At 39.1% G+C, this 22,670-nt stretch overlaps 1 protein-coding gene across 1 annotated transcript in view; it reads right to left on the bottom strand.

The window, feature by feature from the left end:
- Positions 1–1,604: 1,604 nt before the first annotated feature.
- The window catches only part of MGA (MAX dimerization protein MGA), a 61,165-nt gene continuing 40,099 nt past the window's right edge, over positions 1,605–22,670 (bottom strand). The window contains 9 exon segments of the mRNA XM_086613679.1: positions 1,605–6,189; positions 7,206–7,355; positions 7,791–7,967; positions 9,038–9,227; positions 9,229–9,269; positions 10,831–10,942; positions 11,656–11,838; positions 13,540–13,591; positions 14,909–15,033. Of these exon segments, the coding sequence (XP_086469805.1) occupies positions 4,892–6,189; positions 7,206–7,355; positions 7,791–7,967; positions 9,038–9,227; positions 9,229–9,269; positions 10,831–10,942; positions 11,656–11,838; positions 13,540–13,591; positions 14,909–15,033 (2,328 nt within the window). The 3' untranslated portion in view covers positions 1,605–4,891.

Here is a 22,670-nt window from a genome sequence, read left to right as displayed (position 1 = left end):
GTGAGAAGCACAGACTGTGGCTTTCCTCTTCATCAGAAGAGACTCTCAGACAAGTAGAGACTCCAAATCTTTTTGGGGGTAGAATTCTGTTTCAAAATTAAGAGGGGGGACCTCCAAAAGAGCTGTCACCTGTCATGGGCCTCCAATTCCCAAGAGACCCAACACAGACAACAGGCTGAAGCAACACAAAATTCAAAGGCACAGGACAACCAAGTACACAGTGGTGTAACGACACCTTCTTGGCAGTTAAAAGGGCAAACAGATGACACACTGAGCTTAAGTGGTCATAGACAGTGCCACAATTCCTCCACTATCATGATCCCAAATGACAGTAACTAATTTAGCTTCCATTCGGTGCTGATTATGGACAAACTGGTCCTTCACACATTTTTGGGTTGCATTTATGGACTCAAATCTGGCCTTAAATCAGGTATTGCACAGGCTCCCTGTAACTTCATAGTCAACTGAGCTTTTTTGTACTACCATGTGTATCCAAGAACACAATGAACACACTGGAAACCACAAGCCCTCAGCAAAGATCATCATGGGCCTCTATCAACAAGTTCTTTCCATGGTCAGCCTGACTGGATATACCTTGCGCTTCTGTTCTATTCTATTCCAAGAAGTAACTTTACCCCTTAAAATAAGGAGTCATGGGATGAGGCCTTGCTGAAAGGTTTCATCAGAAGTTTTCAAAAATACATTACCTGACTGTTATTGCCTGTTTTTATTCATTCTCTCCTGGGAGATCTCATCTTCTTAAAAAAAAAAAAAAATCTGCAACATCTCTTCTCCAGGCCATCACTCACCCTCAAGCATAATTTGTTCTCTTTGTTGTATTTTCTTTTCCCAGGTCTGTAAGTCAAACTCGCTCGTCTGTAGATGTTTTTTCTACTTTTTAAAAAAACAAAACCAAAAAACCAAACCCAACATTTAGCAAGTGTGTTACCTTCCATTTAATGGATATGGAAGTGACAGACAGTGGCTTGTTACAGGTGTTTTATCTATTTCTTGTAAAAAAGCGTCTCCTCTGACACTTCACTTGGAGACAAATCTTCAGACTTGTTCCCGTAAAGACAGCTGTGCCAGGTAACTTCTCTAAAGGAAACAGATACAAAGGATTAACCTAAGTTTGGGGTTGGAGGAGGGAGACTGGAGAGTGATTTTATGTGGACTCACTCTTCAACTGTTGGTTTTGGTTTTTGTGGGTTTTTTGGTTTGGTTTTTGGTTTGTTTTTTTTTTTTTTTTTTTAGTTTTATACCATGATTGAATGATAACCCCATTGGCTTCCTGCTTAAGATGCATTTTGGTAGAAATAAAGCCCCTTCAGTACCTTTTCTGCATTTAGCAAGTCAAAAATTCCTTTTCTCCAACCAATAACGTTTCCTGCATACTGCTCAAGATTGAAGAGAGAAATCTCCGAGTTGTATGATTACTTGAACCAAAACCCAGATGTTTGTGTTGCCAAAACTTCTGCCTGAGAGCATGTGTGTGTGCCGCTTGCTCAGGTCCAATGTCACGTGTCACCACCAGCACACCACCACATCATTTCTGCTCCCCCTCCCTCCCTGTAATAAACTTTCAAAGCCAGTTTCTAGTCGACCTCGATTGGTTTATTTTAGTTTTACACTTTGTCCCTCACATATAGTTATTTAATAGTCCTGTACTGTTAGATTTCTACAAAAATATCCATTTTTCAAAAGCAGAAAAGAGGGAAAGATATATTTTAATATATAAAAGGAAAAAAGCTAAATCTGACATTTCATTATATTCTTAAAAACATTCCAGTCTATTTACAGATTTGTAAAAAAACAAAGAAAGTATCCGGGTCTCTTGGTCTAGTGAAAATGTGCGCCTTGCAGGGGTTTCCTTTGTTCTCCTGATTCTAAAATCTTTTCATTACTTGTCATATCCTTGCATTATTGCCTCAAAAGACAGCATATATAATTTTCATAAGGTTCATTCCAAACCAATGGGAGCTTGAAGGAAGAGCGAAAAAAGAGAGTCAGCATTTAAATTCATAGCAAAATATTAAGCTGCAGACATGAGATGGTGGAACAAGGAGAGCAAAAACTAAGAGCATTTCAAACATGCTTTGTTGCCTGGTAGAACCCATCACAGATCCTTCTTGGAAGTGCACCAGCTACCACTTTTTGCAGCCAAATTTGGGGTCTGTTCTTAGTTAATTTAGTAATCATGTTCAGGAACCAAAAATTTTTGCTGTCTTTACACAGTACATTTTTATTGCAGTAAAATTCCTTACTGCCCAGTGCCAAACAGTAAATACATCCAGGCATTTTCCATTACCTTGATAATGGACAAAACATCCTCAAAAGTACAGCATTTATTTTAGATAGTATTTGAATGGTTTTCATGTTACAGCTTTCTCTGTCCCACAGAAGTGTGCAAAGCACACATACTTTTTTTAAAAGTACTGAGATATGATTAGCACACTATTCTGTAATTAAAATTAGCCACTCGGAACCACAAAAGCATGGGGTGCAGAAAGAAAGGTCAGCAATTAGGAAATTGAAGACCATCACAGCACAGTTCTAGTTGCTGTTTCACACACAGGAGGAATGAAAGCTACTGGCAAAACTAACTGCCATAGGTTAAAAAATAAGCAACTTCAGCCTATTAGAAATGCTCAGAACCAGATTCCCAGGTAAATAAATTTAAGTCTGATGTAGTGCTACTAAACTAATTCAGTTACTCCAGATTTCCACTGGTTTAAAATAAGGTTAAAATTCTTTAATAGTAAGCAACGTATGTTTAAGTACTTATTCATACTGTAAATTTCCTTTTCTAAGGCATTCAGTGACAACTGTCAGACCCTGCATGACTCTCATGCTGATCTATACTCTCTTTTCCAAATCACTAATACAGGACTTGTATCAAATATTAAAATTGTGAATATGCAAAGGCAATAAAAAGTTGTATGCAACTGCTTTAAAACACACCATTTACAATGGCCAGGTGAAGAACCTTTCTTTGCATGGAGGCTCTGGAGTAACTTTACACACACTGAGCTTGAAGGGCTTCTCTCTTCTGCAGCATAATATAAAATCATAAAGACAACAAGGAAACACCCAAGGTACGTGTATCCCCCAGTGGATCTGACCGAGACACAGATCCAGAAGATGCAGCGTACTGAAAAGGGCATATGGTCACACCGCGTACAAACACTGCTCCCCAGGTGCTGCAGAACATCACTCGCAACACTTGCACGACCTCAGTGCTGGAAAGATGAAATTCCTGCATTACTGCATCACCAAAGATAGGGAATTTCAGGGGCGAAATCCCAGCTGCTGTTGTTGGAACAGTAAGACGGGGGATTACATTTCTAAACATAAAGCAAAATGCACCACCAAATTCTGTATAATTTTCACGGCCATGTTTTTTACCTTTTCGGAGCGGTTAAGAAGCCCCTCAAGCGCACCATAACTCATATTTACAAACTTGATAGGAAAAGATTGTGTACACACTCATTAACAAATCATCTCTCCTAGGCTGAAAATTTGTCAAGAAAACTATGAAAACAAAAACTGTGTACAAAAATATAAATATCTTTACAGTCTGTAGGCCCTTCACATCCAACAGCTGAACAGTGAAGAGTATCAACAGGTTATTGAGTAAGCAGTGGCAGAGAAAAATACATCTTGTGATTCAATACTGCCCTATTTCCCTGGTAATGAGCATTTTTGTTGACTTTTTTTGCTATACACAGCTTGTGCAAATGCAGTGAGAAACCTCTGAGTACCTTTCCTGAATTTATAAAGAAATTGAAGGTTTGGAAAGATATACACATATTTTCATATATACATTCACGTATACACCTCGCTCGTTTATGCTCAGCTACAACAGCCCTGAAAGCGTTCTGTATTTTTATGAAGCAACACTTCCTATTAACATTCCTAGCAACCAAATACATCTTGAAAAATGACAGGAGGAAAGAAAACAAGAACTGGTAGAACACTCAAGCTAATTCAGCAATGTATTTGAAGACAAAGCAATACGGCGCCCAAATTTCTTCCTACTCTCTATAATTTTTCCTTCTGGATACCCTAGGTATCAAAGGAGGGAGTATTCGTATAGGGCAGGAGGCAAAGTGAGGGTTGGTTGGTTTTTTTAGTAGTTTTATTAAAGTTAACATCCTGTCCTACTTCTAATTACACTGGGAAATATAATTTTCTTCCCCATGTAGTGAGTTATAGATGTTTATTAAAATTGTCTGTGCATAAGCTCCTAAAGAGTCTCTGCCAGAGAACTATCTAGCACCAAAGAACCAAAACTTGTCACTTCAGCCCTCTGCACAGTCTCAGATTTCCCTTCCGCTGCTCTAGCTAACAAGTTTGAGAGTAACTGCAATCTCATTTCTGCCCTTTCATCATATTTTGCAAACGTTAAAACCAGCAAATGTGAACAATCCCATTTCTGCATAGATAATTTGCTTGGTACAAAAACAACTAATGTAGATTTTCTTCCCCAAGAAGACAGCTGTCTCCCTACTGAGGTGGGGTATGGAGTCAGGGTGGGGTGGGGAAGAAGTCTCTTTCAGTAGCCTAGGTTTCTCAGTTCTTTGACAAACTATTTCTGTTGAAGGACCCAATTTTGGAAAGATACCATTTGCCCAGCAATGGTTATAGATCATCTTCCTTGGTTTGTGAAGGGGAAGGAGAACACCCAGAATAAAACTGTGAGGTAAAAATACGTCAACATGCTTAAAGTTTCATAGCACTTATTTCTCAATTTGGGGCCTGCCCTCAGATGAAGAGAGTGCTGATGCCACACAGAGAATGAGTGTTGCAGACAAGGGAGGTTGCCGAACTCCACCACTGGTTCACACTGCTCCAGATCTCCATTCCAGTCACTGATAAAAAATATACGCATCTATTTGCCTGCTGAGTTTGAAGGCAAAGTCCCAGTAGTATTCGATTTCGTAACCACAGGTGCTAACGTGGGCATCACTTTGTTATCCTGTCCTTCTTGAACAGTTGCAGGTAATGAAGTTTTTACCCCACTGGGTGGCAGTTTTGCAACTACAGGTGCCAATAAGGGCATCACTTTATTACTCTGCCCTTCTGAGTCCACTGGCAGGCTTGCAGCTTTCAAGCCAAGCGGTGCCAGCTTGGGCATGGGCCTCCACAAAGTGTCAGCATTACTAGCTTCTGGATTAGTTTTCATCTGCAAAACTGGTGGAGTCACATTACTGTTCTCTGCCAAGGTTGTTACAGTTTTGCTGCTCCCACCACTGGTTACGGACAGATTGGGAAGTGGATCCTTCATTTCAGCACCTATTACTATCTTTAAAACATCTGTTTCGGATGAAGGCTCCCCAGAGTTCTTGTCCCCGTCAGTAAGGTCATCATCTGCCAGGTGCAGCAGGAGAGGGCTTATAGAGCCACCACCCTCTGGAACTTCAGAAAGGCCCTTAAAACCGCTTCCCAAATGGCCAAACTGGAAGGAAGACCCAGCTGCAGCAGCAAGATCACTGGCTGCTCCCCGACGAGCTTCTGCATCTTCATGAGAGAAATCAGAGTTTAGAGTGCTGGGCAGTTCTGACATAGCTGAAGCATCATCGTTGAGCTGCTGATTGAGGAAGGCAATCTCATTGAGCAGTGAAGTGAGGGTTTCATCAGTGTCATCACTCTCCTCAATGCTGCTGAGTAACTCACTCACATCCAGTTCAGCTTCCTCCATTGCAGATGCTACTTTCCTCAATTCCATTTCTATCCTGGAATCTTTGATTTGCAGCTTGCGGAATGGCAGTTCCTTAGATTTTAATCTTTCCCCTCCAGGATCACCGTCTTTCCTCCTGGCTTGGCTTCCTACACACTCACCAATGCAAAGATTTTTGCTAAAGGACTCTGGAGGTTCCTTTGTACACGACACGTTCCGTAGCTGTGGAAAGTCATCTTTATTGTCACAGAAAACTTTTGTGGGACCTGTGGTATTTCTTCCCTCTCCACCACTGTCCACAGGGCACAGTTTGGCTTTTTCTTCTGGAACAATGCTATCACTCCTGCTTTCAAGGGGTATTAGAACCAAGGGTTTCTCGGAAGCCTGCACACCTGCAGCTGTTTTTGTATTACTTTTTTTGCTTCTCTTCTCGTTTAGAGTCATGCTTCTCTCAATAGCCAGTGACGTTACATTAACAATCTTTGGCATCATGAATGTATCTTCGCTTTCTGCAAAACCAAACAAAGCAGCGTCCATCAGGATCCATGCTAACTGCAAGGTATTTCCTAAGTAAGTATTATTTGCTTACTTACAGGTTTTCCTCAAGTAAGCTGCTATTCACAATTTAAACCACCTGACAGTTTCGGTCAAGTGAAGCCTCAACACACCAATAGCTTAACTTTCGACTTGTAGAAAAAGAGCAAGCTTCACATCTGTTATCCCAGAACAAGTTGCCCAGGCCCTTCCTGCAGCAGGCTGGCCACTAGTCAAGTAACTGTAACACTTACAATTCTGATAGTGATGCACAAGGGAAAAACAGAATGACAATGTCCTCCGTAACTTTTTTTGCACGCTTTACTTTGATGCTCGTATTTTGCAATACCGGTTTTGTGCACAATACTACAGAGGCATTCAGGAGCTATGTGGTTACTCACTTTTTGACTCCAAGCAGTTTCCTATTTATAGCATTCAGATTTTTCCCAGTCCCAAATCTCAAGTGAGTTTTCCTTTTGCATTATGACCAAATGACTACGATGAGGCAGAAGGTGAGTGGCTTGCTTTTAACACCACAGATGGCAAGCCGCACACTACTGGCAGGAACCACCCCACACCTAGACCCCATGTACAGTAATCAGCATTGAAAAACATCTCCCCAGTGGACAGCAGAGCTGGCAGGGTGCTGGAAGGTGTTGTGCCAGGGTAAGATTTTCAACAGCCCCACCACCACTTTGCACTGCAGCTTCCCCAGCTGGATGCGTTACACCACACACATTCCAGTCCCCACTTGCTCTGATTTTGCTGAGGGCAAGGAGGCTCAGTGAGGTGAAGGAAAGTTAAAAAGCTCTCATCTGTAATCCCCTACAGGCCCCTCTAAACTGTTCAAAACTAATGGTCATTTTCTTTGAATACCCAGACAATAATACCTATCATTACTTCCTAGTGAGAAAACAATTTACCTTCGTTTTCGCAAGGATAATGTTCTCTGCATGCAAGCAAGAAGATCCATAAAAAACAAAGAGCCTACCTAAATGAGGCTGCATAGCTGATATAACTGAGGGCACTGGGGTTCCAGCAACAGTTGACAGTATAATAGGAATAGTGGGGTTAGTAAGGATTCCATTTACTTGGACAGGAACTGTTGATCCTGGCAGCTGAATCATCACAGAAGCAATACCTTATCCAAGAAAAGGAGAAGGGGGGTGAGGTGGAAACAAGAGTTTTTCAGATACTCAGTTAAACCTGGAAAATCACAGCCTTGCACTTCCAGACAAGACTTTAGATTGTAATAAATACCATCTGAAAGCGGCAAAAAATAGAAATATAGATTGGTTAGGTGACTTAAGAAATCTTCCCTATGTTTCCCTAATTTGGGAATAGCAAAAATTTAACAGATTTTACTTACCTGTTGCTAAACTGATAGTTTAAGTTAAGTGTATCAAATCTCCCTTATCAGAGTCAGGTTCTACCTCAGTCAGTTAAGTTGTAAAAAAAAAAATAAAAATGAAAAATTAAAGAAGAAATTAGATAACGTGTTACTTTGTAAACTGCTATGCACATCTATGAACAGCATTATACTGAGTTTCATTAACATGTTCTCACATGATCATACCTGGCTGTGCTGTCATGGTAGTACTGACAGCTGGAGGCTTTAATTCAGCTTGCAGGAGTGTGGAAGGAACATTTGCTACCTGCGTGGGTACCAATGGGCTCTTCAGTGTAAGCACCTGCGCCTGTGGAGTCATCGGTAGGCTTGCAGCAGGTAGTGTAAGAGAGGATGGGGTGTCGTCTGTAAAAAAAGAAATATGTAAATCAGTAATTTATTCTGGCATAGCACCTTTGATGGCAAATGATATCCTGTGATCTAGTGTTAAGTAGAGCTGTGGAAGGAACTCCAGCTAGAAGGTTTACAAGCCCTACATTAGAAAGCTGCTACAGAAGTTATGCAGGCTCCAGGAACGTCACCTACACAGTCAGAGCCAGTCTGTACTCTCTCCGTGCAGTGTAACAATCCTAACTCTCCAAGTGGCATCGTGATCAAGCACCAGAGCAGTCTTGCTGAAATTACCAAAGGGGACTTGTTCAGTCCAAAGAGAGAAAGGAAGTTCTCTTACGACATCCAACTTCCAATGCCAAACTTCCCCAGGACTGGACAAAAATAAGGCTTGGAAAACCAGAATGATCAGTTGTTTATAAAAGCCCACGATCACTTTAAGTAAGGTCTATATATTATTACCAAAATAAGAAACATCACCAGATCCTTACAGAGTATTACAGTGGCACTACCATGAAAGTTTGGATTTCTGTCATTCTTTTGTTCCTTCCTATGTTTATGGTGCGAAAGTCTCCATAAACACCAAATACTTCTCCCACAGGTTGTTATATGCAAAAAAAAAATTCACAAGTGTCTGACAATTCTGTCATTTAATTTCAGAGTAAGTCTTCCACCACCTTAAGAGCTAGCTTATTTGAGGAAGGATGTTTCAGAAACTGAATCTACTCCAGTGTTCTAGGGCTGAGCTTCAGGCTTTGCGTCAGCAGAAAAAGGACCACCTTTGACTCTCAGAAATTACTGACTGCAATGAAACTCCACGAGACCTGAAGGACAACTTACTAGGAATTTATTTCCCATCATTCTGTAACTCAAGTCACATTCATCTGAAGACCTCAGTAGTGCTCATCCTTACTGAAAACGACTGGTTTCCACACCCATTGGATGGACGTTTCTCGGTCCAATACTCAATTCTGCTTTGAGAATGAAGTTGCCTGCACAAGCAGGCCAGCATTTTGCCCTCTCAAGGGGTGCTGCTTCAATGTCTGTCTCCCCTTTACACGAACTGTGCCTTGTTTTTAGCCCACCTTTGCCACTGACTCCTCTTCTGGCGAGTATCAATGGCTTGCGTCTTTTATTTGTCATAGTCAGTTGTGTCAGCTCTCCAGAGAAAGCAGAAGATGCTTCTTGCTGTGTGCTAGCAGTTGAGGTTACAATAGATTCCCCTGGCTCTTGGTTCTTCTTTTTTTGTGCTTCTATTGCTTTTTGTTTGGCATCCAACGTATTCCAGCTTCTTCAGGACAACCTCTTCTGTCTTTCCTACAGAAAAATTATCAGAGTCAACCTATCTTCAACTCTCCAAAACTGAAGAGCTGAAGACAGAACTAAATATCTATTAAGTTGACACCATTCAACCACTAGATAACCATCACCCCCACCAAGTAAATAGCATACTTAACAGTGGGAATTACCTATTTATTCCAACATGTGTTTTTTTTCCTTCAGAACATCTGTACATTTTAGAATTTACCTGAAACTTTGATGAACAGATACCAGCTGGGACAAGCACTAGGACTTCCTGAACAAGTACCATTTGAAAATATCCACAGCTGTGAAAAAACCTCACCTGTCTCCTGTTATCATCTTAATGATAAATGTATGACTACCAGACAAAATGTTACCTTTACCTGATATGAAATTCTTGGACTAAACGACCCTGTTACTCAAATGACATTTAGAACACTCACAGCTGATCATTGACATGAAAATTCTAACCTTGAACAAACACAAAGATTTATGAATGATTTGTTTTCTGCAGATGCACACAATTTAATACGATCAAAGTTGAAATAACTATACTGGCTTGTTTCCTGCTTAGTATTTAAGTTCTAACATCACAGTCTATCTTTAATTAAGTCTATATTTAACTAACTCTCCTGAGAGGGAATTTTTTCCCTCATCAGTTTTGAGGTATTTCACTAGAAACACAAAGATAAAGAGAACTACTTTGTGAAGTTATTTGCTTTCACTCTTTGCCCACAAGGCCTATCACACATTTCTGGATTAAGATGAGGATTCACTAGAACACTTTTAAAATTTTTTTTTTTTTTCAACAAGAACCTCAACCTTACATGAACTGATTCATGTAAATACACAAGATTTAAGTATCTTTCATTTCTACTTTACAGGTAGTCTCCTGGTTTTATTCCCAGACAGTAAGAAGATTACAAGAACAATTTAATGTTTTGCTTGTTCACTCGCATTTTGGTACTGGCCGAACATATATCGCAGCTTTCCTACACCTTCAAATGAGACAGAAAAACACAGCAACTATGACATGGTTTTGTCTTGAAATGCCTAGACGAGTAGCAGCTCAGAATATACTGCAATTTTGTTCTATGGACCGACCCACCTTCTAGACAGACACTACTAGCACTAGTTCTCAGAAAGGAAATGCAAGGACAGTTATTTGCAAAGTTGACCAAAGGAATCAAGAGGTTTTGGTACTGACCAAAGACAGCTGTGTGTACTTGTGAAGCACTGAGAAGAAGAGCTGTTCCAGGAAGTGACCAACGACAGAATGAAGGGACTTTTTTACCCCCTTACCAAAGCATACCCAAGGCAGAGGAACCCACAGACCATGGCTTGCAGCACAGAGAACATGCTACACTTCCTTTAGGCATAAAGGAAAACAAAGCAGTTCTTATCATCATGATGAGGTTATCAATGAGTCAGAGCTTAGCAGGTCTTCCTTTGTGGTGGAGTCTAAATTTTATGTGAACTAATGACTCACCCAGATCCACAACAGGATTACTCCACTCACTCCACTCTTACTTTTCTTTCAGTATTCCAGCTAGTCTGTATCCAAAAACAGTCTCACCTGAAAGCGTGGATACTTTTCGAATCAAAGCATCTTGTTTGCGTGCCAGTAAGTTCTTCTGTCCCATAAGTTTATCTGTCTGATCCGTCAATCCTTGGATTTCTTCATAGGCCTAGAAAAGTGTCAGGGAACTGATTTATAAACCAATGATACACAAATAATAAAATCATTTTCCTTCCCAAAAAACCTTTACAAAATGCATTTAGACATTTTCATCATCTTGAGAAACTAGGGCTCAGAGAAAGCATGTGAAGCGCCATCTAACACCAGCTTTCTCTAAATGCAAGCTGAAAAGTGATAAACATCTTGTTTGTTCTTCTTGCAAAGCTCAGCTATTGTAATAAAAAAACACCAACTTTTATCCCACAATTTCAAGGTACAGCTAATAAGCTTAATCATCTATCTACCAACTTAGGTTTTGTTTCCTGTCATTTACGTCTTTGCAATTAAGTTTTTTAATGTCAGTATAATACTTAATGAAATGCTATCTTCTCCTGCATTAAAAAAGTAAATATTCAATGTATTTCAAAATTGGCCTGATGTACATAGAAAACTTGCGAAGGAATTAAGACAATCTTCCATGGTTAAATTCACAAAGAATACAAGAGGAGAGAGCTAACCTGAAATCATGCATCTGTGTCATCAAGATTGAGCTTTTAGGAATACAGATTCTTTCAGATTGTTTTATTCTAGAGAGTCCTGTAAAGGTGACAGAAACTCTCTATTCACAGTATCACTGGGAGTCACTCAAAGAGTTCATGCTAGCTTAATTATTCTGTCCAGATTAAATGATTATCCTTCTCACTTAAGCTTCAAAATACCTACTTGCTTGAGAATGTAGCTTTTGGAGACCTTGGGAAGGCTGTGCAACCCCAGAGCTCTCTTCAACTTTTCAAAGAGATCTCTCATTTCATTACGGCGCCGGCGTTCGTTTGCTGTGTGTGTCTGGCGATAATGAGCAAAGGCTTCTGCCTCACTCTTCAGCCTTCTTTTCCAGGATTTATATTTCTGCTGTAGAAGTAACCGTATTGACCAGTTTAAATAAAAAAGGTAATGTAATGGCAAACAACGTTCAAAGGCATGCCTGATTTACAAGGTTTCTGCAGACGCCTGAACATTTCATGCCATGCTCTTCTGCTATTATGTCTTTATGAAAGTTCAGTGTGAGAAGCACACGCAATAAGCATGAAATGCTGACCAACAAGTAATGAGCAATATAATCACATCAACCTTAACGGAAAAGATCACGAGCAGTCCCTTCTATTCATAAGCTTTTATTTTTTGCAATATAAGGCTATTTAGGTAAACCACATGATTACAGCAAAAAATCACACATTTGAGCCAAATTTTTTTTTTTGTGCCTTGCTTGTCAAAAAATCTACTAATGAATGAAACAATCACATCAAAGATAGGACGCTTGAATTTTTCCCTGGAGTTAAACTAGTTTGATTTCTATTTTGCTTCATGGGTACATACGGGTTGCGGCCAAGAGATTTTATAGGTAAGAATGTGAAAGATGGCATTGAAACTTTTAAGCCCAGACATCTACTAAGAAACAGAAAGTGTCAAAGACCGGCTCTGATTTTGAATTTAAAGTTTCCAAAAAGGTTGACAGGCAATAAGCGTAATTACTAACCTCTACAGATTTGAAGGTTTGTTGTTTCATCGTTACTCTTACAGGTTTGTACAATTATGGTCTTTATTTCACAATGAAGTAATACTTAAAAAGTAGTATTAACACTTTTTTACATCATTTTAGGTCTGCTCCAAACCACAGTGCATCAGTAGAACAACTCCTCATGTCCAGTGATATTACTTTGGACCCTGCTGGCCTTAGGAGGAATCTGAAGACTGTCTTCTGAAACCTGGCTCTTGACAACTATTTTGCCCTCACAGGCAGAGTGAACACAGTAAGGCTGCAACTGCATCTGCTCTTGTGTTGGGCCATAAGGTTCCTTCCAAGGAAAGGCCTCACACCATAACATCAAGGGCAGAGAGAAGAATCTATGGAGAAGGTGAAGCAGGCAGAGCATCCTGGAAATCGTCTCCATCTCAGGCAAACGCATATATACCACTCTGCACTAATGCATGACACATACACCAGGCTCACACCCCCCACCCAGCAGGTAGCTCTAGACCTGAGATCAAGTACATCACACAGGTAGTTACCGTGAACAGTTAGTGAAACTGGCTTCAAAGCCACCCTAAAACACAGGATAAGCTTCAGAAGGATTGCAATGAGTTTCAGTTTGAAAGAATTATGCGTTATCTTTAACTTGCCTGAATACATATTATTTTAAAACCATTGTCTTCAGAAATCGTTCACCCATTGCTGTGCCTACATAAGCCTATATACTGTCTTCTTCAACACATGGAAGCATTGTCAGTTGTTCATTTTTTATGCGTGCTGTAAAAATTATTTATGCCAAGAATACAAAACCTAAGCAAACGTACTAATAAACAGAAATCAGACATTCCTCCCATACATAAAGGCGAATCTGAAACCCACTGACGCCAGCAGCAGTCCTTTTTCTTAATGAGATTTGGACTGATCCCCTCCCCTGCCCCATATACACATTTGGTTTCTTGCATTTAATCATAAATATATGGAAGATAGATAAAATCGCATTAAGAGTTGCACTTGAGATGAAAGTTTATCTTTAAAATGCAGGTGTGAAACCAAAAGGAAAGAGGAGAGCAAATATATACCTTCGCAGGTTTTTCTGATAATTTTTCATCCGAAGAACTACGAGCATGGTATCTGTAAGAAAGGTAAAAAGTTTTTCCCAACACTACTCATCTCATGCACTCTATCCTCATTAACTACATTCCAACAGCCTAGAATTGCTCATTTTATCCCTCGAAATTAACTCTTCCCTGTGTAACTACATGAAAGCAGGATACTGTTGAGCTTTCTCAAAAATGTGAACTCTTATTTCCAATGCCATCATCCTGAAAGAAATTCAGCTGTTCTGATTTTTTTTCTGAACTATTTCACTATATGCCAAAGAGAATAAATTCAGCCCATGATTGTTAGCTGCAGAAAGTTGTTTGTGGTTTTTTTTTAATTATGTTTTTGTGTTTTTTTAAAGAAAACAGATGGCAAAGCAATCCCTCCCCCAACAAGAACAACCAATCAAAATCCTCACATTTATTACTGAGTATATAATAACAGGTTCCTTCTATCTCAGGAGCTTCAAGAAAACAAACAATACACATTTGAAAGATTAATGGCATCTGTTTTTCTCTCTCACTGAAAGATCTTCACAATTTATAGCAAAGTCACCATCTAGGATAAAAGTTCAGCTGTATCTTTTTTTGGGGGGAAAGAAACTATGTGGTATTGCCAAAGGGATTTTTTCAAAGTTTCTGCAAAAAAAAAATTTCTTCAAACAAAGAGAACTAAGGATGCAATGTTCCCCATGCTCTTGTTTGGTTCAACTGAGAAATAGCCATGACCATCTTTACATTCCTCAAAAGTAGCCATGTTTTTACTTTGCATTTTGTCATTCTAAATGAAAAGGCAGCAACAATAACAAAAACTAAGAAACAAAACCAGAAGGCAAAAAAAAAAGCACCTAGCTATCCAACCATGGCAGACTATATACAAATAAGAAAATACTTTCTCCTCTGGGGAAATGGTCCCAAATACAAAGCTTTCATTTACAGGATCAGGGATTAAGCCAATGACTGCTCCTGCCTAAAAATAGTAAGTACACCAGCAAGAATAAAGAAAGCTTGCAAAATCACATTTACAACCAAGATGACCTGCTCATATTCAGTTTGCAGGAAGGGAGGCGATTCACTCATATTAATTTTACATTGCAGGATACACATCCCCATGAACAAAGAAGAGAGGAAAAAAAAATAAAATAAGAGGCAGAGGCTAAGATATCTCGACTCTACTTAGCAGTGACAGCCCTGTCCTCATAGACACTGGGAAGCACCAGTGCTCAGGAAGACCTGACAAAGGGCTTGCTTTATCTTACCATCACATTAAACCTGTTGTTTAATGAGTTCATTCAACGCCTGGTCATCAATAAAATACAGAACTGTAGTGCTCTCCAAGGATGCTTACTTCTTTTTGGAAGGTTGGATATTAGCAGCTGTGGCCTTCAGACGGGCAATGTTAATCTTCTCTGAAAGCTCCTCCACGGTCTCAATGTCCACCTGCTCGTCATCCTCACTGTATTCACACGCATCCTGGAACAGTTTTTGTTTTGTTTTTTAAAATGAGTATCTACTTAGCAATAGAGCTCAGGCCAAAACAGTTTCACTTCAGTCTCAAAAGAGATTACAATTAGAATATTACGAACCATTAAAGAATCAACATCTCCAGCTACACCGGCCAATAAACAGTGCTAAGCAGGTGGTTATTTTAACTGTCACCTCAGGGAATTCCTCCCACTAGCAACTCTGTAAAATGAATTTTGGTAAGGGTAAAACCCATTTCTGTAATTTAGTTTTTAGTATGGGTGAGATAAAAAGCTTTCACAGGGCAGAGCTTTCTTGCCTTCATTTCCAATTAAGATTAAACCGTCTTTACAACCTACTACTGTAGGCTCTGCTAACATTTGACACGAGTTGAGATAGCCATCACCTTGGTAATGGTTTCTCATACCTAGGATAGCAACAGTTATAACATCATACAACCAGGCTTCTTTGGGTCATACAGTAAACTGCTTACATGATGAAGAGTCTGACTTGGCTCTTTCCAAAACACTGCCAGCAATTATTTTAAATATTCATGATATTCTGAAGAGGTACTTTTTAATCCATGCTTGCCTGAACAAGAAAACTTGCTACCATCTATGAAGACAGAGACAAAGAACAACTGCAATGCTGTAGCAACTACAGGAGTTAAATACCAATCATGTAGTACAGCGGGTGAGTCCCCTCCCCCCCCCCAACAAAACAAGCCTTATTCAAGCAAATTTTTGTATTACAGTTTTTATTGAAGTTCTTATATTATAATCTTAGGTCTCTTTATAGACTGCAGAACTCTTTCTCCTCCTTAATTAAGAAAATGTAATTTTACTTCCGTTTTGTACTGTATTTCACCCAGGTCTCTAAACTAATCCAATCTTGTCCTTCTCCTATTCTCCTCTTCTGTCTTTCCTTCCTTCTTTTTATCCTTCTTTTCTTTCTGTTTGAGGGCTGTTTATCCTTCTTATCAGAACTAAATACTTACCCAAAATTGATGAAACAGTTAATCACAAAAAACACTAAGTGTAGGACAGGAGAAAAATAAAAAAAAAAAACATGCAATACTGTATAAGTAACTGGCCTCTAATAAATGCTTTTCATGGTACTGACTATTTTTTAGTTATCTGCAACTCACACTGCTCTTTTAAGAAACCTGATTAGGAAGGAGAATGTGTTGTACTTACTCAGTTGACCACAGATTAGGCTATATACAGCATTGTAACGAAACGACCAAGAGCAGCCTACATTATCACTCAAGCATCACTAATCAGTGGTGAAGGATGCACATTCCCATCATCAGCTATGAAATTTACACCTGTGAAATTTTCAGCTATGTTAAAGGGACTTAATTTATAACCAGACAGTAAATCTTAGCTGCAGAGAAGCAGGATCTCTAATAATCTAATGTTTGATTAACAGCATTTGGCGTTTTCATACTGACTAAACAAACCTTTTCTAAATCAAAAAAAAAAGAAAACAACCAAACCTCGAAACCCACAACTCACAGCAGGGCTATCTAAAATTCAAAGAACAATCAAAAAATTGCGACCTTAGTTATTAACACCAGACTGACCATCATTGTGAATCATGCTGCCACATGAAATTAGTATTTTTTAAACCTTGTGCAACACATCACCTCCCACAGCTGTGTGATCGAGGCTACAGAAAACAGAATCAGTATGAAAAATTAAGCAAGTCTGCCCTCCTTTGCTAAACGGTACATTGGGGACATAACCTTAGAAAGTATAGCAACGTAGTCTTTAACAAAGCATACAGCAAGCGTATGCATGTGTGTATGTATGTGTGTACTATACATATATAAAAAAGTGTATATGTATATAGTACAGATACTTCATTGTCTACATACATACACCACACACGCAATACTGCTGTAGAATCTTCCAGTCTTAAGAATGAAGCCATGCAGGCATCCTCCCCTCTGTAAAACCACTCTCAAATATTCCCAAGTCTTCATCCCTTCCATTCACATCATGAGGGGTCCTATGAAGTGCGGTAGTATGGATTCTGTGTAGAAAAGAGGTATCATAGCTGATACTATCAAGTATCGAGATACTACTGCTGAAATAAAGAAAAGTGATGCACAGGTTATCAACTATAGCTGCTAGATCTGAACAGAAAAGCATCCTTACTTCTACAAGTTGCTATGCACACTCCCATCTTACCTACTATCTCTATGCTTGTGAAAAGTCATGTCCTCTGAAAGAGAAGAGAAAGGAGATTAACCTTAGATGAGAAGGCACTAGCCTTAGAGAACAATCTCACTCTTTCAAAGGTATTTTTAACACGTGCTGACTTCAAAGATACCATTCTTTGCCCAGGAAAGCAGCTCTGATCTCTAGGGAGTTCTGTACTTGGAAAGGAGGTAAACAAGCTACTCTACTCCTACTAACTTCTGGGGATTCTTGCAGCTTTCCTTCGGAGCAGCTACGAATCTGTATTACGCCATGACGGTTGCTGTTAGGAGTATCCAGAGTAGCATGGACATAAAACAAGTTCTCATCTGACTTTGAAAGTATGGTACTGGCACTAGCAGAAACTTAAGCAAGTACTGTTTCTCTCTGTGCATGAGAGCCCTTAAAAATCCTTATTTGTTCCATCTTGTAAATATTCTCCCACAAAACAAGACTCAGTAGCACTGGGACAAGGTAGAGCCCAGAGAAGTTGTGGACGCCCCATCCCTGGAAGCATTCAAGACCAGGGTGGATGAGGCTTTGAGCAACCTGATGTAGGGGAAGGTGTCCCAGCCCATGTCAAAGGGTTGAACTAGATGATCTTTAGGGTCCCTTCCAACCCAAACCATTCTACAATTCTATCAAAATGAACTGTCTTTACCAAGGAAGTAGTGCATCACTTTGAACTCAATAGGCTGGTCAGGAGCTACAATGTCACCACTGCTCCCCAAGACAGGTAGAAAATGAAAGACTGGAAGCACCACATCCCTGGAACCTCCATGAGGTGCAACCAAATACTGCTTGCAGTCTAGATGCAGAATGCATATGCAGGGACTACTGAAATTATGATCCAGTTAAGACTACATTGCATTTCAGCATAGGTATTTCAACAACTTTCAAACACTGCCTGTCAACAGTACACAGCTTTGCTTCATGTCTGTTGAGTGGCTCTACATGCTTACAGAAACTTAAGAAATCTTTAAGTTCTACTATCTAAAATCTCACTTGAAGAATATCACTTACACAATCAGTCAGTAATTTTTCAATAACTCCTCCTCACATTTGCTTTACTTCTTACAGGCTTTGTCAAGATCCAGTTTTAATGAACAGGAACGTTTTAGATGCAATTTTTTAATCAAATCATTTCGTTCTTAAGACAACAGATGCATACAAGTTGCCTTTAAGTCAATTCTGTAGCTTCCCCATTGAAAAGCAGAAACTGACCAACTTGCACAAGGTTACAGAAAGGCAGAAGAATTAAAAACACAACTGAAATTTCCAAATTCTCTAGAAGTCCTTGATTGCTATGCCAGTGTTCACAAAATAAACTAGAGGATGTACTAGAAGACCCAGAGTGCTGAAATTCCAGTAATCCCTCAGCTAAGAAGAACATAAGCTTGCATCTGAAATTAAAGTCGACAAAACAGTGAGAGTGGAGAGAGGGAAAGCAAAAGAAAAGAAGTTGGTAGATATCAAAATTACACCATCTCCCCAGACGCAGACCTTCTGTTGAGCTACAACAGGTAATGTAAACATGTAGCATAGCTGCTTCCACAGCATTTTTTTAATCCTGTCCAGGGCCTGATGAGAGAAGGAAAAGCATCTTAAAGCCAGAGGAAAAAAAAAAGACTAGCTGAACAAAAAATATTCAAACAAAGATACTATTTATATTACAGAACTACTGAATAGATTCATGCCATTATGTTGAAAATATTACATGTGCGAGAGGTACAGGATAACATACAAGTCACATTTTATGACAACATAGTGGTATTTCATTATACATAGAGCACTTCTCATTCTTGTCTGCTCTCCTGGGTCATCCATAATGCCTCCTTGATGCTGGAAGCTGTCTGATATTTTCTCTAGCTTTTTCATTTTATAAAGTACCATTGCTGTGATTCTACATGCAAGAGATGTGTATTGTTTTTATTCAGTGGGCAGGACTACCCTGTCTAAACTACATTTGGACACAGTACACTGCAGGGAAGGGGGATATGCAGGGTCGTTCAAAAGATGCCACAAATCCAGAGAGTGAGAGGAAAAAACAAAACAAAAAAAAAACAAACAGGACATCAGCTTACTGCAGAAACACACTCATGTTAAAGCTTTTGAGCGCTGACACTGGGCTAACCAAAGGGTTGATACTAATTATCCAGCTAGAGCTGTTCTCATGGTGGAACTTTCTACATGTTACCGTACTAGAAAAATAGCATTCAAAACCTGAGACATGGCATCTTTTTGATGAAAGATGGGGGGGAAAAATAAAAAAGTAAAAACTCTCCACTGCCAAGAACTTAAGTTTATAAATCCTGAATGTGGACATATGTATGACAAAAACATTACTTTTCTCATTCTTACATATAACAAAAAAGAGGAAAATGTTTCAGGATGGTCAATCTTTCCTCTCTGACTTCCTAACAACAGGAAAAACATCACAATTGTAAAGAGCGTCAGAAGCCCGCTGAAGTTCAGCTATTCCTATGTAAGTATTGCCAATCCGTCACAGGCTGAACCCTATCCATAGCCTAGCACTACTTCTTGATGGAGTGCAAAACTTTAAAAATGCTTGCAGAAGCCCTACCTTTCTAGCATCAGTCTTTCCACAGGTTCTGTAGTTACACATCTTCTACATGCCCTGAGCTCATAAAAGTAAAATACCTTAAGGAATAGAGACACAAGAGCAATCTCGCACTACAACAGATGTTCCAAAGTTGCTACAGAAATGTCAGCACTTTTCCCTCTCTGCATTTCAACATCTGTTTATTCTAAGCACTCTCCTCTTACTTTTATTTGTCTGTTCCTGGCAGCCTACACCCCTATTGCTGGTTCCTGATGGCAGAGAGTCCTCAGTGACAGCGCTGAGAAAGAAGGAGGATAGATGACAATGAATGTCATTAGACATTACCCAAGCCAATGCCTCATTTCTGGATCTGCCTTCTATGCTACAATGTCTGCAGATTTCACAAACGGTTTGTACCAAAAGCTCAGAATACGCAAGGGATTGTTAGAACTTCCACAAAATATGTCACTTGTACTTTTTATTAAACTTACAATGTTATAATAATTCATAATAGTTCTTTATAATTTTATATTTGGCTCAGAAGAAGAAAGACTGAAAAACACTTTTTAAACAACATTTAAAATAAAATAACCTGCCAGACACAGAAGCTAAGTTTAGACTAGGAAGTTAAATGGGGCCACAGGACTCTACCTGTAACATTAAAATACTAGAACACCCCTGGCATGGTTTTGGCTTAAGCCAACAAGCACTCCTGTGAACAATTCGCAGGCACAGTCTGTGAAATGTGAAAAGTGCAAAGATACATCTCAGGAAGCTTCTCTCGTTCTGTTGAGGAGAAAAGAAGTCTACAAGAGTCTCTTAAGTACACAAAACTAGCATAAAGTAAGAAGGTCATCTGACAAGCATCATTATACAAAATGAAAAACAATTAAGCCATTACTGCAATGAGAACCAGTGTGAAGAAACATACCAAAAAGAAACAGTAATAGCTACTGTATGTAAGTAGTAGCATCCTGACTTTCACTGGAGTTTTTGGGGGCGTTTAATGGCTACTTCCCAAGTAACCAAAACCAGTCCACATTCCAAATCAGTAGTGAAAGAGCTGTCAGTAATTTCAGTAAACCAAAGTTATTAGTGGACATGGGTGTACGCTTTGCTTCTATGTTTCCACTTGTTTAATGAAACAGATAAACATCCTCTAGTAGCCTGTTTATATGATCTGATTTCATCCAGTCTGACAAACAATACCAGTGCAGCCTCTCTTGTAAGCACTATGCTGACAAAAGACTACGTCCCAGTGAAAAGTGACAGACTTACATATTTAGATTTAAAACTGAATTCTCCATTAGACACTGACATGCTAACTCAACTTGTAGTCAGCATAGACTAACAAATCAAGAACTCACCTAAATTCCAGACAGGTTTTTACAGCTCTCTCAGATCTCATTCCTTAGATTTACTGCTGAAGAACCAAAGCTAGCTTACTATGTTTGGGTGAGCTTATGGTGAAGACACTCCCTTATATGGCTTACCAAATCATATTAAGTAAGTTTCTTCCAAAACAAACATTGCTTGTCATCTCTGATAATTATTGTTTTGTTTCATCATCCTTTTGCAGGATAAAAGAAAATATATCTTTAAAACAGCAACCCTGATTAAGGCTACTCTGTGACCTAGACATGATACTACCCGTTGGCTTACCAACGGATTTTTAAGACTACCTTGTCTGGCAAGTTTATCAGGCATGAACTAACTGTAATTCTCAGAACTTGATGGCAACTCTGCTGAAGTTTTTGAAGGATACAGGAATAATCAAACTGTCACCATCTGACTCAAGACAAGACAGCAACAGCTCAGTTTTCAGCTTGAAAGAACTTCCAAAAATTACATCTGCTTTCAGTTTCCTCACCTTCATTCAGCTGAGATGCTATCACCTTGCCTGAGAATAGCAAGCTGGAATATGAACTGATTCGTAAGTTTTTCTGGAAGTTCAAGAGATTCTCTGAAAGCCAGAGTTGCTGACTTAATTGAGTTACTCTGGATATGGTTAGAAGTAGTCGAATTTGGTTTTCAACTGTGAGAGGACTACATTAACACAAGAGGCCTAAAAGAACTATACACTTTCAAACTCCTGAAGACACCAACATAATCTCTCCTACTGTTAGTTTGTTTGTTGTTTAATTCTTCTCCAGTTCAACTTCTCTCTTTTGACTTTTATCTCATCCCAAGAAATGACTACCTTATTTCTTATGTCAATTTGACTGACTTACTTAAAATTTATGAAGTTGTGGTTTTGTGACAATGCACTGTTTCCTAAGTTGCATACTGATATATAAAAAGTACATCAAGGAGTTACACATGGGATTGTCTTCTTTTCATTTTTGGGTGAAATTTGATGGAAATTCTATGTCCATTACAATCTAAACATATCTTAACTATACCAACCACAATGTTTTATGCTTATTCTGTGACTTCTGGAGCCATTTGTTTTCTATCGAATACAGAATGACCGCTTTCACACACTACTTAATTATTACTAAATTTCAAGAGGAATTTAAGGAGAGATTCGAACATTCCTTCCAAGAAATAACTATAAACTAAGGGCTACAAAAATTAAGTAGAAGGAAACAGCTTAAAATAACAGAACTAGATTGGCTACTACATTTTAGGATCATAAATCATATTTCAAGGAATCAAGTTGCTGAAGTAAATACTGGAGGAAGACAACATGCAATGGTTTCATTACAGCTTGCACAATAGAACTCCTGTTATTTGAAAAAGAGACAATTTCTAAAAGGCTACTACAATGCTACTTATAAAAAAAAAAGCATGCAACTAAGAAGAAATGAAAGACATTTCCACTTGGAACCCCAATCTAAACTTTCTAAAGAAACTGCAATCCAGAACACAAACATCGT

The sequence above is a fragment of the Tauraco erythrolophus genome, chromosome 6, assembly GCF_009769465.1.
Source record: "Tauraco erythrolophus isolate bTauEry1 chromosome 6, bTauEry1.pri, whole genome shotgun sequence".
Classification (NCBI taxonomy): Eukaryota; Metazoa; Chordata; class Aves; order Musophagiformes; family Musophagidae; genus Tauraco; species Tauraco erythrolophus.
This window is presented reverse-complemented; position numbering and strand designations above follow the sequence as displayed.